This window comes from Pelophylax lessonae (assembly GCF_965119305.1).
Source record: "Pelophylax lessonae genome assembly, chromosome: 13".
In the NCBI taxonomy this organism is placed as follows: Eukaryota; Metazoa; Chordata; class Amphibia; order Anura; family Ranidae; genus Pelophylax; species Pelophylax lessonae.
Window position 1 is genome coordinate 210,180,312 of NC_138780.1, and position 19,809 is coordinate 210,200,120.

At 50.8% G+C, this 19,809-nt stretch overlaps 1 protein-coding gene across 8 annotated transcripts in view; it reads right to left on the bottom strand.

The window, feature by feature from the left end:
* Nucleotides 1–19,809, bottom strand: part of EML1 (EMAP like 1) — a 354,659-nt gene that overhangs the window by 68,658 nt on the left and 266,192 nt on the right. For all 8 annotated transcript variants that reach the window (XM_082275525.1, XM_082275529.1, XM_082275528.1 and 5 more), the window contains one exon: nt 3,262–3,372. In XM_082275525.1, the coding sequence (XP_082131651.1) occupies nt 3,262–3,372 (111 nt within the window). The remainder of the gene's footprint in view (nt 1–3,261; nt 3,373–19,809) is intronic.

A 19,809-nucleotide genomic window follows, 5' to 3' on the forward strand; every position in this document is an offset into this window, starting at 1 on the left:
ACAGTGGTTGGAGGAAAGATGGGGAATGTCCACCAATGAGCACACAGTGGAATGGAGGAAAGAAGGGGAATGCCCACCAATGAGCACACATTGGTTGGAGGAGAAGGCGGGAAATGTCCCCCAATGGGCACAAAATGGGTGGAGGAGAAGGCTGTGAATGTACACCAATGAGCACACAGTGGTTGGAGGAGAAGGCGGGGAATGTCCACCAATGTGCACACAGTGGTTGGAAGAGAAGGCGGGGTATGTCCACCAATGAGCACACAGTGGTTAGAGGAAAGATGGGGAATGTCCACAAATGAGCACACAGTGGTTGGAGGAGAAGGCGGGGAATGTCCACCAATGAGCGCACAGTGGTTGGGGAAAAAGGCGGGGAATGTCCACCAATGAGCGCACAGTGGTTAGAGTAGAAGGCGAGGAATGTCCACCAATGTGCACACAGTAGTTGGAGGAGAAGGCGAGGAATGTCCACCAATGAGCACACAGTGGTTGGAGGAGAAGGCGGGGAATGTCCACCAATGAGCGCACAGTGATAGGAGGAGAAGGCGGGGTATGTCCACCAATGAGCACACAGTGATTGGAGGAAAGGCGGGGAATGTCCACCAATGAGCCCACAGTGGTTGGGGAAAAAGGCGGGGAATGTTCACCAATGAGCGCACAGTGGTTAGAGTAGAAGGCGAGGAATGTCCACCAATGTGCACACAGTAGTTGGAGAAGGCGAGGAATGTCCACCAATGAGCACACAGTGGTTGGAGGAGAGGGCGGGGAATGTCCACCAATGAGCACACAGTGGTTGGAGGAAAAGTTGGGGACTGTCCACCAATGAACACACAGTGGTTGGAGGGGAGGGCGGGGAATGTCCACCAATGAGCACACAGTGGTTGGAGGAGAAGGCAGGGATTATCCACCAATGAGCACACAGTGGTTGGAGGAACGGTGGGGAATGTACAACAATGAGCACACAGGGGTTAGAGGAGAGGGCGGGGAATGTCCCCCAATGGGCACAAAATGGGTGGAGGAGAAGGCGGGGAATGTCCATAAATGAGCACACAGTGGTTGGAGGAAAGAAGGGGAATGCCCACCAATGAGCACACATTGGTTGGAGGAGAAGGCGGGGAATGTCCCCCAATGGGCACAAAATGGGTGGAGGAGAAGGCTGGGAATGTACACCAATGAGCACACAGTGGTTGGAGGAGAAGGCGGGGAATGTCCACCAATGTGCACACAGTGGTTGGAAGAGAAGGCGGGGAATGTCCACCAATGAGCACACAGTGGTTAGAGGAAAGATGGGGAATGTACAACAATGAGCACACAGGGGTTAGAGGAGAGGGCGGGGAATGTCCCCCAATGGGCACAAAATGGGTGGAGGAGAAGGCGGGGAATGTCCATCAATGAGCACACAGTGGTTGGAGGAAAGAAGGGGAATGCCCACCAATGAGCACACATTGGTTGGAGGAGAAGGCGGGGAATGTCCCCCAATGGGCACAAAATGGGTGGAGGAGAAGGCTGGGAATGTACACCAATGAGCACACAGTGGTTGGAGGAGAAGGCGGGGAATGTCCACCAATGTGCACACAGTGGTTGGAAGAGAAGGCGGGGAATGTCCACCAATGAGCACACAGTGGTTAGAGGAAAGATGGGGAATGTCCACAAATGAGCACACAGTGGTTAGAGTAGAAGGCGAGGAATGTCCACCAATGTGCACACAGTAGTTGGAGGAGAAGGCGAGGAATGTCCACCAATGAGCACACAGTGGTTGGAGGAGAAGGCGGGGAATGTCCACCAATGAGCGCACAGTGATAGGAGGAGAAGGCGGGGTATGTCCACCAATGAGCACACAGTGATTGGAGGAAAGGCGGGGAATGTCCACCAATGAGCCCACAGTGGTTGGGGAAAAAGGCGAGGAATGTTCACCAATGAGCGCACAGTGGTTAGAGTAGAAGGCGAGGAATGTCCACCAATGTGCACACAGTAGTTGGAGAAGGCGAGGAATGTCCACCAATGAGCACACAGTGGTTGGAGGAGAGGGCGGGGAATGTCCACCAATGAGCACACAGTGGTTGGAGGAAAAGTTGGGGACTGTCCACCAATGAACACACAGTGGTTGGAGGGGAGGGCGGGGAATGTCCACCAATGAGCACACAGTGGTTGGAGGAGAAGGCAGGGATTATCCACCAATGAGCACACAGTGGTTGGAGGAAAGGTGGGGAATGTACAACAATGAGCACACAGGGGTTAGAGGAGAGGGCGGGGAATGTCCCCCAATGGGCACAAAATGGGTGGAGGAGAAGGCGGGGAATGTCCATCAATGAGCACACAGTGGTTGGAGGAAAGAAGGGGAATGCCCACCAATGAGCACACATTGGTTGGAGGAGAAGGCGGGGAATGTCCCCCAATGGGCACAAAATGGGTGGAGGAGAAGGCTGGGAATGTACACCAATGAGCACACAGTGGTTGGAGGAGAAGGCGGGGAATGTCCACCAATGTGCACACAGTGGTTGGAAAAGAAGGCGGGGAATGTCCACCAATGAGCACACAGTGGTTAGAGGAAAGATGGGGAATGTCCACAAATGAGCACACAGTGGTTGGAGGAGAAGGCGGGGAATGTCCCCCAATGGGCACAAAATGGGTGGAAGAGAAGGCGGGGAATGTACACCAATAAGCACACAGTGGTTGGTTGGACTTAAACCCCATTGAAAATGTGTGGAATGATTGAAGACTGCAGTCCACAAACGCTAACCATCAAGTGGAACTGAACTGAAGAAATTCTGCCAAGAAGAGCGGGCAAGTATTGCAAAGTCTAGGAGGTGCAAAATTAGTAGAGAGACAATTCTCAACAGACTAAAGGCTGGAGTTACAGCAAAAGGGGGTTCAACAAAATTCTGGTACAGGGGGGGGGATCATTTTTCCACTCCAAGTGATTCTGTTTTTGATATTTTTTTTTCTGACATGTTGGTGTCCTATTTTTCACTTGGATGTTATAAGTTGCACTGAGTAAATATATCTGGATGAAACAAAAACTGTGTCTGTCCTCATTCCAGGGTGCAATGCAACAAAATGGGATAAAATAGCATTAATTGTGGGGCGGGGGGGGGGGGGGGTTAATATCTACACCCGCTGTATATGTTCTTCTGTACACAAGTACTTTGAGGTTTTCTATAGTAAAAAATTGCAAACACTATAAGGTCCACATGATCGGTGATCACACGCAGCCTTCGAGGAAAGGGACACAGCCAGACATCAGGTTCTGCCATAACTTACAGATTTGGAGAACGCCACACATGTGACAGCGCGATCAAAGTAACCCATGCCGATGACATGTAACGTGTTGAGGGTTACAGAATCCCAAACGCGGACATGTGGCGGTAGTTGCTGGAAAGACAAAAGATGATAATGAATCCCTCAGATCACAACCAATTCACAAAGCATCATGGGAAATGTTTATGGCTAATCTATACATATTGTTCTCTATGAACAGAGGAAGTATTTTCAACATGTTACATAGTTACAAAGTATATATGTTACAGTATGTATCAAGAGGAACCGGCGTCGACTGAAAGGTTCATAAAAACTCTAATTCCTTCTATTAGCAGGCTGGTCAGACATGCCATGCAGCTGGAGAACTCATCAATCCTATCCCATGAAAAACTCGACCATTCCCTCCAGATACAGACGCCATTAATCCTACAATTCCCTCCACATACCGGCGCCATGATCCCTTCCATTCCCTCCACATACCGGCACCATGATTCCTTCCATTCCCTCCACATACCGGCACCATGATTCCTTCCATTCCCTCCACATACCGGCGCCATGATCCCTTCCATTCCCTCCACATACCGGCGCCATGATCCCTTCCATTCCCTCCACATACTGGCGCCATGAATCCTTCCATTCCCTCCACATACCGGCTCCATGATTCCTTCTATTCCCTCCACATACCAGGACCATGAATCCTTCCATTCCCTCCACATAAGGCAACCATGAATCCTTCCATTCCCTCCACATACCGGCACCATGATTCCTTCCATTCCCTCCACATACCAGCACCATCAATCCTTCCATTCCCTCCACATACCGGCACCATGATTCCTTCCATTCCCTCCACATACCGGCACCATGATTCCTTCCATTCCCTCCACATACCGGCGCCATGATCCCTTCCATTCCCTCCACATACCGGCGCCATGATCCCTTCCATTCCCTCCACATACTGGCGCCATGAATCCTTCCATTCCCTCCACATACCGGCTCCATGATTCCTTCTATTCCCTCCACATACCAGGACCATGAATCCTTCCATTCCCTCCACATAAGGCAACCATGAATCCTTCCATTCCCTCCACATACCGGCACCATGATTCCTTCCATTCCCTCCACATACCAGCACCATCAATCCTTCCATTCCCTCCACATACCGGCACCATGATTCCTTCCATTCCCTCCACATACCGTCACCATGATTCCTTCTATTCCCTCCACATACCAGCACCATGAATCCTTCCATTCCCTCCACATACCGGCACCATAAATCCTTCCATTCCCTCCACATACCAGCACCATGATTCCTTCCATTCCCTCCACATACCGACACCACGAATCCTTCCATTCCCTCCACATACCGACACCATAAATCCTTCCATTCCCTCCACATACCGGCACCATGAATCCTTCCATTCCCTCCACATACCGGCACCATGATTCCTTCCATTCCCTCCACATACCATCACCATGATTCCTTCCATTCCCTCCACATACCAGCACCATGAATCCTTCCATTCCCTCCACATACCGGCACCATCAATCCTTCCATTCCCTCCACATACCGGCACCATGAATCCTTCTATTCCCTCCACATACCGGCACCATGAATCCTTCTATTCCCTCCACATACCGGCACCATGATTCCTTCCATTCCCTCCACATACCGACACCATGAATCCTTCCATTCCCTCCACATACCGACACCATGAATCCTTCCATTCCCTCCACATACCAGCACCATGATTCCTTCCATTCCCTCCACATACAGACACCATGAATCCTTCCATTCCCTCCACATACCGACACCATGATTCCTTCAATTCGCTCCACATACCAGCACCATGATTCCTTCCATTCCCTCCACATACCGTCACCATGAATCCTTCCATTCCCTCCACATACCAGCACCATGAATCCTTCCATTCCCTCCACATACCAGCACCATGATTCCTTCCATTCCCTCCACATACCGACACCATGAATCCTTCCATTCCCTCCACATACCGACACCACGATTCCTTCCATTCCCTCCACATACCGGCACCATCAATCCTTCCATTCCCTCCACATACCGGAACCATCAATCCTTCTATTCCCTCCACATACCAGCACCATGAATCCTTCCATTCCCTCCACATACCAGCACCATGAATCCTTCCATTCCCTCCACATACCGACACCATAAATCCTTCCATTCCCTCCACATACCAGCACCATGATTCCTTCCATTCCCTCCACATACCGACACCATAAATCCTTCCATTCCCTCCACATACCGGCACCATGAATCCTTCCATTCCCTCCACATACCAGCACCATGATTCCTTCCATTCCCTCCACATACCAGCACCATGAATCCTTCCATTCCCTCCACATACCGGCACCATCAATCCTTCCATTCCCTCCACATACCGACACCATGAATCCTTCCATTCCATCCACATACCGACACCATGAATCCTTCCATTCCCTCCACATACCTGCACCATGAATCCTTCCATTCCCTCCACATACCGGCACCATCAATCCTTCCATTCCCTCCACATACCGGCACCATGAATCCTTCTATTCCCTCCACATACCAGCACCATGAATCCTTCCATTCCCTCCACATACCGACACCATAAATCCTTCCATTCCCTCCACATACCGGCACCATCAATCCTTCCATTCCCTGCACATACCGGCACCATCAATCCTTCTATTCCCTCCACATACCAGCACCATGATTCCTTCCATTCCCTCCACATACCGACACAATGAATCGTTCCATTCCCTCCACATACCGACACCATGAATTCTTCCATTCCCTCCACATACCGGCACCATGAATCCTTCCATTCCCTCCACATACCGACACCATGAATCCTTCCATTCCCTCCACATACCAGCACCATGATTCCTTCCATTCCCTCCACATACCAGCACCATGATTCCTTCCATTCCCTCCACATACCGGCACCATCAATCCTTCCATTCCCTGCACATACCGGCACCATCAATCCTTCTATTCCCTCCACATACCAGCACCATGAATCCTTCCATTCCCTCCACATACCGACACCATGATTCCTTCCATTCCCTCCACATACCGGAACCATCAATCCTTCTATTCCCTCCACATACCGGCACCATGATTCCTTCCATTCCCTCCACATACCAGCACCATGATTCCTTCCATTCCCTCCACATACCAGCACCATGAATCCTTCCATTCCCTCCACATACCGGAAACATCAATCCTTCCATTCCCTCCACATACCGGCACCATGATTCCTTCCATTCCCTCCACATACCAGCACCATGAATCCTTCCATTCCCTCCACATACCGGCACCATGAATCCTTCCATTCCCTCCACATACCGACACCACGATTCCTTCCATTCCCTCCACATACCGGCACCATCAATCCTTCCATTCCCTCCACATACCGGAACCATCAATCCTTCTATTCCCTCCACATACCAGCACCATGAATCCTTCCATTCCCTCCACATACCAGGACCATGAATCCTTCCATTCCCTCCACATACCAGCACCATGAATCCTTCCATTCCCTCCACATACCGACACCATAAATCCTTCCATTCCCTCCACATACCAGCACCATGATTCCTTCCATTCCCTCCACATACCGACACCATAAATCCTTCCATTCCCTCCACATACCGGCACCATGAATCCTTCCATTCCCTCCACATACCAGCACCATGATTCCTTCCATTCCCTCCACATACCAGCACCATGAATCCTTCCATTCCCTCCACATACCGGCACCATCAATCCTTCCATTCCCTCCACATACCGACACCATGAATCCTTCCATTCCCTCCACATACCGACACCATGAATCCTTCCATTCCCTCCACATACCGGCACCATGAATCCTTCCATTCCCTCCACATACCGACACCATGAATCCTTCCATTCCCTCCACATACCAGCACCATGATTCCTTCCATTCCCTCCACATACCGGCACCATCAATCCTTCCATTCCCTGCACATACCGGCACCATCAATCCTTCTATTCCCTCCACATACCAGCACCATGAATCCTTCCATTCCCTCCACATACCGACACAATAAATCCTTCCATTCCCTCCACATACCGGCACCATCAATCCTTCCATTCCCTGCACATACCGGCACCATCAATCCTTCTATTCCCTCCACATACCAGCACCATGATTCCTTCCATTCCCTCCACATACCGACACAATGAATCGTTCCATTCCCTCCACATACCGACACCATGAATCCTTCCATTCCCTCCACATACCGGCACCATGAATCCTTCCATTCCCTCCACATACCGACACCATGAATCCTTCCATTCCCTCCACATACCAGCACCATGATTCCTTCCATTCCCTCCACATACCAGCACCATGATTCCTTCCATTCCCTCCACATACCGGCACCATCAATCCTTCCATTCCCTGCACATACCGGCACCATCAATCCTTCTATTCCCTCCACATACCAGCACCATGAATCCTTCCATTCCCTCCACATACCGACACCATGATTCCTTCCATTCCCTCCACATACCGGAACCATCAATCCTTCTATTCCCTCCACATACCGGCACCATGATTCCTTCCATTCCCTCCACATACCAGCACCATGATTCCTTCCATTCCCTCCACATACCAGCACCATGAATCCTTCCATTCCCTCCACATACCGGAAACATCAATCCTTCCATTCCCTCCACATACCGGCACCATGATTCCTTCCATTCCCTCCACATACCAGCACCATGAATCCTTCCATTCCCTCCACATACCGGCACCATGAATCCTTCCATTCCCTCCACATACCGGAACCATGATTCCTTCCATTCCCTCCACATACCGGCACCATGAATCCTTCCATTCCCTCCACATACCAGCACCATGAATCCTTCCATTCCCTCCACATACCAGCACCATGAATCCTTCCATTCCCTCCACATACCGGCACCATGATTCCTTCCATTCCCTCCACATACCGACACCATGATTCCTTCCATTCCCTCCACATACCGGCGCCATGATTCCTTCCATTCCCTCCACATACCGGCACCATGAATCCTTCCATTCCCTCCACATACCGACACCATGAATCCTTCCATTCCCTCCACATACCGGCACCATGATTCCTTCCATTCCCTCCACATACCAGGACCATGAATCCTTCCATTCCCTCCACATACCGGCACCATGAATCCTTCCATTCCCTCCACATACCGGAACCATGAATCCTTCCATTCCCTCCACATACCGGCACCATAAATCCTTCCATTCCCTCCACATACCGGAACCATGAATCCTTCCATTCCCTCCACATACCGGAACCATAAATCCTTCCATTCCCTCCACATACCGGCACCATCAATCCTTCTATTCCCTCCACATACCAGCACCATGATTCCTTCCATTCCCTCCACATACCAGCACCATGAATTCTTCCATTCCCTCCACACACCAGCACCATGATTCCTTCCATTCCCTCCACATACCGGCACCATGAATCCTTCCATTCCCTCCACATACCGGCACCATAAATCCTTCCATTCCCTCCACATACCGGCGCCATGATTCCTTCCATTCCCTCCACATACCAGCACCATGAATCCTTCCATTCCCTCCACATACTGGCACCATGATTCCTTCCATTCCCTCCACATACCGGCACCATGAATCCTTCCATTCCCTCCACATACCGGCACCATCAATCCTTCCATTCCCTCCACATACCATCACCATGATTCCTTCCATTCCCTCCACATACCAGCACCATGAATCCTTCCATTCCCTCCACATACCGACACCATGAATCCTTCCATTCCCTCCACATACCGGCACCATCAATCCTTCCATTCCCTCCACATACCGGAACCATCAATCCTTCTATTCCCTCCACATACCGGCACCATGAATCCTTCCATTCCCTCCACATACCGGCGCCATGATTCCTTCCATTCCCTCCACATACCGGCACCATGAATCCTTCCATTCCCTCCACATACCGGCGCCATGATTCCTTCCATTCCCTCCACATACCGGCACCATGAATCCTTCCATTCCCTCCACATACCGGCGCCATGATTCCTTCCATTCCCTCCACATACCGGCGCCATGATTCCTTCCATTCCCTCCACATACCGGAACCATCAATCCTTCCATTCCCTCCACATACCGGCACCATCAATCCTTCCATTCCCTCCACATACCGGCACCATCAATCCTTCCATTCCCTCCACATACCGACGCCATGAATCCTTCCATTCCCTCCACATACCGGCACCATCAATCCTTCCATTCCCTCCACATACCGGCGCCATGAATCCTTCCATTCCCTCCACACACCAGCACCATGATTCCTTCCATTCCCTCCACATACCATCACCATGATTCCTTCCATTCCCTCCACATACCGGCACCATGAATCCTTCCATTCCCTCCACATACCGGCACCATGAATCCTTCTATTCCCTCCACATACCGGAACCATGATTCCTTCCATTCCCTCCACATACCGGCACCATAAATCCTTCCATTCCCTCCACATACCGGCACCATGAATCCTTCTATTCCCTCCACATACCGGCACCATGAATCCTTCTATTCCCTCCACATACCGGCACCATGAATCCTTCCATTCCCTCCACATACCGGCACCATGAATCCTTCCATTCCCTCCACATACCGACACCATGATTCCTTCCATTCCCTCCACATACCGACACCATGAATCCTTCCATTCCCTCCACATACCAGCACCATGAATCCTTCCATTCCCTCCACATACCGGCACCATGAATCCTTCCATTCCCTCCACATACCGACACCATGATTCCTTCCATTCCCTCCACATACCGACACCATGAATCCTTCCATTCCCTCCACACACCAGCACCATGATTCCTTCTATTCCCTCCACATACCAGCACCATGAATCCTTCCATTCCCTCCACATACCGGCACCATCAATCCTTCCATTCCCTCCACATACCGGAACCATGATTCCTTCCATTCCCTCCACATACCATCACCATGAATCCTTCCAGGTGCCCCTCCCCCCCTATCATGTGAGTCCCAGCTGCCCCTCCACCCCATCATGTTAGTCCCAGCTGCCCCTCCACCCCATCATGTGAGTCTCAGCTGCCCCTCCACCCCATCATGTGAGTCTCAGCTGCCTCTCCAACCCATCATGTGAGTCTCAGCTGCCTCTCCAACCCATCATGTTAATCTACATCACGGAACACAGAGGCATATTCATTACATATGGGTTATAGGCCACCTTCAGGTGAATGGATACCGGCAACCAATCAGACAGGAAGTCCCCCTATATAACCCCTCCAATACAGGAAGTACCTCAGTTTTTTCACCATTGTCTTAAAGGTGATGGTCACAGTGGAGAAGCTCTCCAAATTTTATGTTTTTTCTTAAGAAGATTATGCTACAAACCCCGATCAAAGATCTCTGAATCTTAGCAATCAGATCCATCTAAAAAAGTCAATGACCAAAAAGATGGTACCTGAACCTCGGGAAAGCAGATACGAGGTTTTGCCTGTAATTTTGTCCTTTTTAGGCACTGGACCCTTCGATCCGGACCCTTGGTAAAACCAATCCCAAAGGCGCTCTGGTAGGGTGCTATACAGGTCCAAGGGAATGGCCCCTCTAAAACAAGGGGTTCCAGTCCTTAAAGGTCGGCAAGTGACAAACTCACGTGATAGGTGAAGATTGGATTCTTGCTACTAACAGAATCTTATGGCAGGACTGATAAGTCCACTTTAAAAATATTTGTAGAAATATTTGTATGCACTGTTCCCTTGAAGATAACAGATAGCGTGTGCCATGTTAGTCTCTATAAGAGACAGTAGGTGAATCAGCGGTGGTAAAGCACACCTAGTTTGGTTAAACATATTGTTTTCACCCTGGGCTGATTATCTGTAAGGTATCAGCTGTGACAAAGCGCATTTGGTTGCTTATGCTGCTCTCACCCCATGTTGTTTGACGTGTAGTTCATCGCCTTGGCGCAAAAGCGCCCGCGCATCCATCTTCTCGGAAGCTCTGGATCAAGCAGCGCATTTAGTGGCATGCGTGTGAATATTCACCATTTAACCACAAGTGTACGCTTGGAGCAGGAGGAGCGTGTCATGACGCGATTGGCGTGCATGTGGACACCACGTAGCATGCTGCGCATGCGCAGCACAACCGCAAACTGTGCAATTTTAAAAGGAGATACTTCCAAAGCGCAAGCCTCTATTAGAAGGCTGGAGGGACACAGAGCAGCAGCAGCTGGGTTGTGTGAGTCACTGTGGGTGCAAGTTTACAAGCATAGTCAGGTTCTGTATCTTTGGGATAATCAGTGCTGTGTAATAAGCTGTATAGCTTGCCACAACCCTTGAGTACACTACAGGTAGCACCTCAAGTTTATCTTGTCTAAGAGCAATGTCCTCCCGAAGAGGAGTGGGGGGGCACAGCTTGAAGAGGCACTATGGTGCCGCCGTCAGACCTTGAAGGTCCTAGCAGTGCTTCCTCTGTGTCTACTCCCCCTGAAGGGCCAGAGGGTAGAGAAAAGTCTCCCCATCAATGTCTTGGAAATCTGAGAAGTTTGTCTGGCTTTAAAATTCTGGACACCCAGACTTTGGGGTTACCATGTCCCCGAATCCGACAATGCCACAGCTGTGGCTTATATTAACCATCAAGGAGGCATCAAAAGTCGGTCAGCCCAGAAAGAGGTAAATATCATCCTATCCTGGGCAAAACAATTTGTTCCATGCCTATCGGCGGTTTTCATTCCAGAAATAGAAAACTGGCATGCAGACTTTCTGAGTCGTCAACAGATGTTTCCGGGGGAATGGTCCTTACACCCTGAGATCTTTGCATTGATCTGCAAATGCTGGGGGGTCCGTAAATGCACTTAAGAGTTACTTTAAAATGTCAGCTCAGATTTGTAAGACCGATCTTTTGTTCATACTGCCGGAAGGGCCCAGGAAAGGGCGGGCAGCATCTAAGTCTAAGATTTCTCCTTGGATTCGCCAAGTTATTATCCAGGCGTATGGTTTGAAAGGGAAGGTTCCACCGTTTCCGGTAAAGTCACACTCTACCAGAAGAGTCGGTGCCTTGTGGGCCAATCGCCATCCAGCTTCTATGACTCAGATTTGCAAAGCTGTGACCTGGTGGTCGGTGCATACGTTCACTAGATTCTATCATGTGGATGTTAGGACCCAGGAGGAGTCAGCATTTGGCTGCAGTATTCTGTAGGCGGCTATGTAGACCTTTTGTGATCTGATGGCGGTATTTATGGTGTCCCCCTCCCCTCAGGTGCATTTCTATAGGACATCCTATATGTAATGAATATGGCTGCTCTGTGTCCTATGATGTAGGATAAAGAAATATGGATTTTTTTCTACAGCTTACCTGTAAAATCCATTTCTTGGAGCACATCATGGGACACAGAGGCCCCTCCCCTCTCGTATGGGGTATTTATTGCTTGCTACAAAACGGAGGTACTTCCTGTATAGGAGGGGTTACATAGGGGGACTTCCTGTATAGGAGGGGTTACATAGGGGGACTTCCTGTATAGGAGGGGTTACATAGGGGGACTTCCTGTATAGGAGGGGTTACATAGGGGGACTTCCTGTATAGGAGGGGTTACATAGGGGGACTTCCTGTATAGGAGGGGTTACATAGGGGGACTTCCTGTACAGGAGGGGTTACATAGGGGGACTTCCTGTCTGATTGGTTGCCAGTGTTCTTCACCTATAGGTGGCTATATAACCCATATAGTAATGAATATAGCTCTGTGATGTACTTCAAGAAATGGATTTTACAGGTAAGCTGTAGAAAATATTCATATATTGCACAGGAGAACATTCTGGAGTACTCAGGAGCATTCAATGTAATAACGATTGTTTTCTCTGATTTCCATCTGTAGATTTCATCAGCTGTTCAATAACGCGAAAAAAATACACTGAAACCTTGCTATGAGAGTAAGTTGGCTTGAGAGCGTTTTGCAAGACGAGCAACATTTTTTTTAATAATTTGATGACTTGATAAACAAGCGATTTCTTGATATAAAAGTAGCATCACGTCACAACTGAGTATAAAAGAGAAGAGGGCGCCCCTAAGTGTAGCAATATGGTTATATTTATTAAAGGTTCAACATTTAGCAACTCACATGGTTGATGATTAACCACTTGCCGACTGCCTAATGACTATCTACGTCGGCAGTCAGCCCCTCACAGGCAAAGTGACGTAGGGCTACGTCACTAGCTTGTGAGGGTCTAGGGAGCGAGCGCGCGCCCCCGGAGGCGCACTCCTGCTCCCGCGAGGTCACGGACCCCCCCGCGCGTGTGACCGGCGGACCCGATGTCCGCCGGTCACTCGGCGATCGGCGGGGGAGAAGGAGAATGTCAGGCAGCTTGTGTAAACAAGCCACCTGTCATTCTCCTCGCTGTAAAGACACTGATCACTCGGATCTAGTATGTAGATCCGTTGATCAGTGTCCATACAGCTCAAGCCCCAGCCAATCACAGTAGAAAGCACGCCCCTAGGGATACACACAGCCCCTCCCTCCCAAATAAAGTTAACCCCTTCACTACCAGTGTATTTTTACAGTAACAGTGCATATATATAGCACTGATAACTGTAGAAATGTCACTGGTAACCCCAAAAGTGTCATAAATGTCAGTCAAGGGTCCGATCTGTCCGCCCCAATGTCGCAGTAACGCAAAAAAAATTGCAGATCGCCGCCATTACATGTTAAAAAAAAAACAACAAAAATGACAGAAATCTTTCCCTTTGTTAGTAAACGCGATAACTTTTGCGCAAACCAATCAAAATACGCTTTTTGCGATTTTTTTTTACCAAACATAGGTAGCATAAAACAAATTGGCCGAAAAAGTAAAAAAAATTTGATTTTTAAATTTTTTTTTTGGGGAATTTCATATAAAAAAATGTGAAAAATATTGCTATTTTTGCAAAATTGACGCTCTTTTTTTGTTTATAGAGCGTGATCAAAAAATCGCACAGGTGATCAAATACCACCAAAAGAAAGCTCTGTTTGTGGGAAAAAAAGGACGCCAAATTCGTTTAGGTAAAGCGTCGCACGACCGCGCAATTGTCCGTTAAAGTCACGCAGTGCTGAATCGCAAAATACCCCCTGGTCGGAATGGGGGTAAAATCTTCCGGGGCTTAAGTGGTTAAAAGAAGCCCATCTAGGTATGCAGACATCTGGGGTAAAGCTGTCCACATAAACCGTCCTCCTCACCGCCATCGACGTCATCCCTTCCACACTGCGCTCCCCGAGCGATTCAAGCCTCACTTTCAGATCGCTCTCCTGCAGGGAAGTCTTCCTGGTCACGATTGCAGACTGACAGCGGTGAGAAGAGCCGGCGGTGAGGAGGACGGTCTATTTGGACAGCTTTACCCCAGATGCCGGCATACTTAGAGGTGCCTCCTTAAATCATCAACCATGCGAGTTGCTAAATGTTGAACCTTCATTAAATGTAACCATATTGCTACACCTCGAGGCGCCCTCTCTTCTATTTTATTCTCTGTAGCACCTGCTGGATTTTGCTTCTCATCCCCTTGTGGAGGCGCCATTTGTGGATGGAAATTTTATGGTTACACAACCAATCACATTGCTAGAATCTTTTTCTATGCCCTATAAACGGAAGGATTGATGAATAACTGGTTGTGGAAGGAATCATCTGAGTTTCCATTATTTCTTATGGGGAAATTCGCCTTGCTATAAGAGAGCTTTGGATTACAAGCAAGTTTCCGGAACAAATTATACTCCAATCCAAGGTTTTACTGTATAAGATTCTGTAGCTAGGAACATTTTCTGAAGTTCTCTCAGTGGACTATAGAGGGAGCCAAATATCTATAAAAGGAAGAGACTGGGTGAGACGCATGATGAAGACGCACATCAATCTTCACATTCACAGAACTTCTAATATAAAATATCCCTCCAAAGAAATCGGGCGTGTCATTGTCACCAGGAAGATGGTCACAAGGGGTGTGTGTAGAATCCCATGCGCCCTAAAAATACAGAACTACTGCCTGGCCTTCTGTGATCACCGCCTACCTACCTCCATGAAGTGATATAAAGGGTGAAGGTGCAGGAATTGGGGTGATCTGAGGGGTGAAGGTGCAGGAATTGGGGTGATCTGAGGTGTGAAGGTGCAGGAATTGGGGTGATCTGAGGGGTGACGGTGCAGGAATTGGGGTGATCTGAGGGGTGACGGTGCAGGAATTGGGGTGATCTGAGGGGTGATGGTGCAGGAATTGGGGTGATCTGAGGGGTGAAGGTGCAGGAATTGGGGTGATCTGAGGGGTGACGGTGCAGGAATTGGGGTGATCTGAGGGGTGATGGTGCAGGAATTGGGGTGATCTGAGGGGTGAAGGTGCAGGAATCGGGGTGATCTGAGGGGTGAAGGTGCAGGAATCGGGGTGATCTGAGGGGTGATGGTGCAGGAATTGGGGTGATCTGAGGGGTGAAGGTGCAGGAATCGGGGTGATCTGAGGGGTGAAGGTGCAGGAATCGGGGTGATCTGAGGGGTGAAGGTGCAGGAATTGGGGTGATCTGAGGGGTGACGGTGCAGGAATCGGGGTGATCTGAGGTGGGAAGGTGAAGGAATTGGGGTGATCTGAGGGGTGATAGTGCAGGAATTGGGGTGATCTGAGGTGTGAAGGTGCAGGAATTGGGGTGATCTGAGGGGTGACGGTGCAGGAATCGGGGTGATCTGAGGTGGGAAGGTGAAGGAATTGGGGTGATCTGAGGGGTGATAGTGCAGGAATTGGGGTGATCTGAGGTGTGAAGGTGCAGGAATTGGGGTGATCTGAGGTGTGAAGGTGCAGGAATTGGGGTGATCTGAGGTGGGAAGGTGAAGGAATTGGGGTGATCTGAGGGGTGAAGGTGCAGGAATTGGGGTGATCTGAGGTGGGAAGGTGCAGGAATTGGGGTGATCTGAGGTGGGAAGGTGCAGGAATTGGGGTGATCTGAGGGGTGAAGGTGCAGGAATTGGGGTGATCTGAGGGGTGACGGTGCAGGAATTGGGGTGATCTGAGGGGTGATGGTGCAGGAATTGGGGTGATCTGAGGTGGGAAGGTGCAGGAATCGGGGTGATCTGAGGGGTGACGGTGAAGGAATCGGGGTGATCTGAGGGGTGACGGTGCAGGAATTGGGGTGATCTGAGGGGTGAAGGTGCAGGAATTGGGGTGATCTGAGGGGTGACGGTGCAGGAATTGGGGTGATCTGAGGTGGGAAGGTGCAGGAATTGGGGTGATCTGAGGGGTGAAGGTGCAGGAATCGGGGTGATCTGAGGGGTGACGGTGCAGGAATCGGGGTGATCTGAGGGGTGATGGTGCAGGAATCGGGGTGATGGTGAAGGAATTGGGGTGATCTGAGGGGTGACGGTGCAGGAATTGGGGTGATCTAAGGTGGGAAGGTGCAGGAATTGGGGTGATCTGAGGTGGGAAGGTGCAGGAATTGGGGTGACCTGAGGGGTGAAGGTGCAGGAATTGGGGTGATCTGAGGGGTGAAGGTGCAGGAATTGGGGTGATCTGAGGGGTGACGGTGCAGGAATTGGGGTGATCTGAGGTGTGATGGTGCAGGAATTGGGGTGATCTGAGGGGTGACGGTGAAGGAATCGGGGTGATCTGAGGGGTGAAGGTGCAGGAATTGGGGTGATCTGATGGGTGAAGGTGCAGGAATTGGGGTGATCTGAGGGGTGAAGGTGCAGGAATTGGGGTGATCTGAGGGGTGATGGTGCAGGAATCGGGGTGATATGAGGGGTGATGGTGCAGGAATCGGGGTGATCTGAGGGGTGAAGGTGCAGGAATTGGGGTGATCTGAGGGGTGATGGTGCAGGAATTGGGGTGATCTGAGATGTGAAGGTGCAGGAATTGGGGTGATCTGAGGGGTGATGGTGCAGGAATCGGGGTGATCTGAGGGGTGAAGGTGCAGGAATCGGGGTGATCTGAGGGGTGAAGGTGCAGGAATTGGGGTGATCTGAGAGGTGAAGGTGCAGGAATTGGGGTGATCTGAGGTGTGATGGTGCAGGAATCGGGGTGATCTGAGGGGTGAAGGTGCAGGAATTGGGGTGATCTGAGAGGTGAAGGTGCAGGAATTGGGGTGATCTGAGAGGTGAAGGTGCAGGAATTGGGGTGATCTGAGGGGTGACGGTGCAGGAATCGGGGTGATCTGAGGGGTGACGGTGCAGGAATCGGGGTGATCTGAGGGGTGATGGTGCAGGAATTGGGGTGATCTGAGGGGTGATAGTGCAGGAATTGGGGTGATCTGAGGTGTGAAGGTGCAGGAATTGGGGTGATCTGAGGTGGGAAGGTGCAGGAATTGGGGTGATCTGAGGGGTGATGGTGCAGGAATTGAAGTGATCTGAGGTGTGAAGGTGCAGGAATCGGGGTGATCTGAGGGGTGACGGTGCAGGAATTGGGGTGATCTGAGGGGTGATGGTGCAGGAATTGGGGTGATCTGAGGGGTGACGGTGCAGGAATCGGGGTGATCTGAGGTGGGAAGGTGAAGGAATTGGGGTGATCTGAGGGGTGATAGTGCAGGAATTGGGGTGATCTGAGGTGTGAAGGTGCAGGAATTGGGGTGATCTGAGGTGTGAAGGTGCAGGAATTGGGGTGATCTGAGGTGGGAAGGTGAAGGAATTGGGGTGATCTGAGGGGTGATAGTGCAGGAATTGGGGTGATCTGAGGTGTGAAGGTGCAGGAATTGGGGTGATCTGAGGTGGGAAGGTGCAGGAATTGGGGTGATCTGAGGGGTGAAGGTGCAGGAATTGGGGTGATCTGAGGGGTGACGGTGCAGGAATTGGGGTGATCTGAGGGGTGATGGTGCAGGAATTGGGGTGATCTGAGGTGGGAAGGTGCAGGAATCGGGGTGATCTGAGGGGTGACGGTGAAGGAATCGGGGTGATCTGAGGGGTGACGGTGCAGGAATTGGGGTGATCTGAGGGGTGAAGGTGCAGGAATTGGGGTGATCTGAGGGGTGACGGTGCAGGAATTGGGGTGATCTGAGGTGGGAAGGTGCAGGAATTGGGGTGATCTGAGGGGTGAAGGTGCAGGAATCGGGGTGATCTGAGGGGTGACGGTGCAGGAATCGGGGTGATCTGAGGGGTGATGGTGCAGGAATCGGGGTGATGGTGAAGGAATTGGGGTGATCTGAGGGGTGACGGTGCAGGAATTGGGGTGATCTAAGGTGGGAAGGTGCAGGAATTGGGGTGATCTGAGGTGGGAAGGTGCAGGAATTGGGGTGACCTGAGGGGTGAAGGTGCAGGAATTGGGGTGATCTGAGGGGTGAAGGTGCAGGAATTGGGGTGATCTGAGGGGTGACGGTGCAGGAATTGGGGTGATCTGAGGTGTGATGGTGCAGGAATTGGGGTGATCTGAGGGGTGACGGTGAAGGAATCGGGGTGATCTGAGGGGTGAAGGTGCAGGAATTGGGGTGATCTGATGGGTGAAGGTGCAGGAATTGGGGTGATCTGAGGGGTGAAGGTGCAGGAATTGGGGTGATCTGAGGGGTGATGGTGCAGGAATCGGGGTGATATGAGGGGTGATGGTGCAGGAATCGGGGTGATCTGAGGGGTGAAGGTGCAGGAATTGGGGTGATCTGAGGGGTGATGGTGCAGGAATTGGGGTGATCTGAGATGTGAAGGTGCAGGAATTGGGGTGATCTGAGGGGTGATGGTGCAGGAATCGGGGTGATCTGAGGGGTGAAGGTGCAGGAATCGGGGTGATCTGAGGGGTGAAGGTGCAGGAATTGGGGTGATCTGAGAGGTGAAGGTGCAGGAATTGGGGTGATCTGAGGTGTGATGGTGCAGGAATCGGGGTGATCTGAGGGGTGAAGGTGCAGGAATTGGGGTGATCTGAGAGGTGAAGGTGCAGGAATTGGGGTGATCTGAGAGGTGAAGGTGCAGGAATTGGGGTGATCTGAGGGGTGACGGTGCAGGAATCGGGGTGATCTGAGGGGTGAAGGTGCAGGAATTGGGGTGATCTGAGAGGTGAAGGTGCAGGAATTGGGGTGATCTGAGGGGTGACGGTGCAGGAATCGGGGTGATCTGAGGGGTGACGGTGCAGGAATCGGGGTGATCTGAGGGGTGATGGTGCAGGAATTGGGGTGATCTGAGGGGTGATAGTGCAGGAATTGGGGTGATCTGAGGTGTGAAGGTGCAGGAATTGGGGTGATCTGAGGTGGGAAGGTGCAGGAATTGGGGTGATCTGAGGGGTGATGGTGCAGGAATTGAAGTGATCTGAGGTGTGAAGGTGCAGGAATCGGGGTGATCTGAGGGGTGACGGTGCAGGAATTGGGGTGATCTGAGGGGTGATGGTGCAGGAATTGAAGTGATCTGAGGTGGGAAGGTGCAGGAATCGGGGTGATCTGAGGGGTGACGGTGAAGGAATCGGGGTGATCTGAGGGGTGAGGGTGAAGGAATTGGGGTGATCTGAGGGGTGATAGTGCAGGAATTGGGGTGATCTGAGGTGTGAAGGTGCAGGAATTGGGGTGATCTGAGGTGGGAAGGTG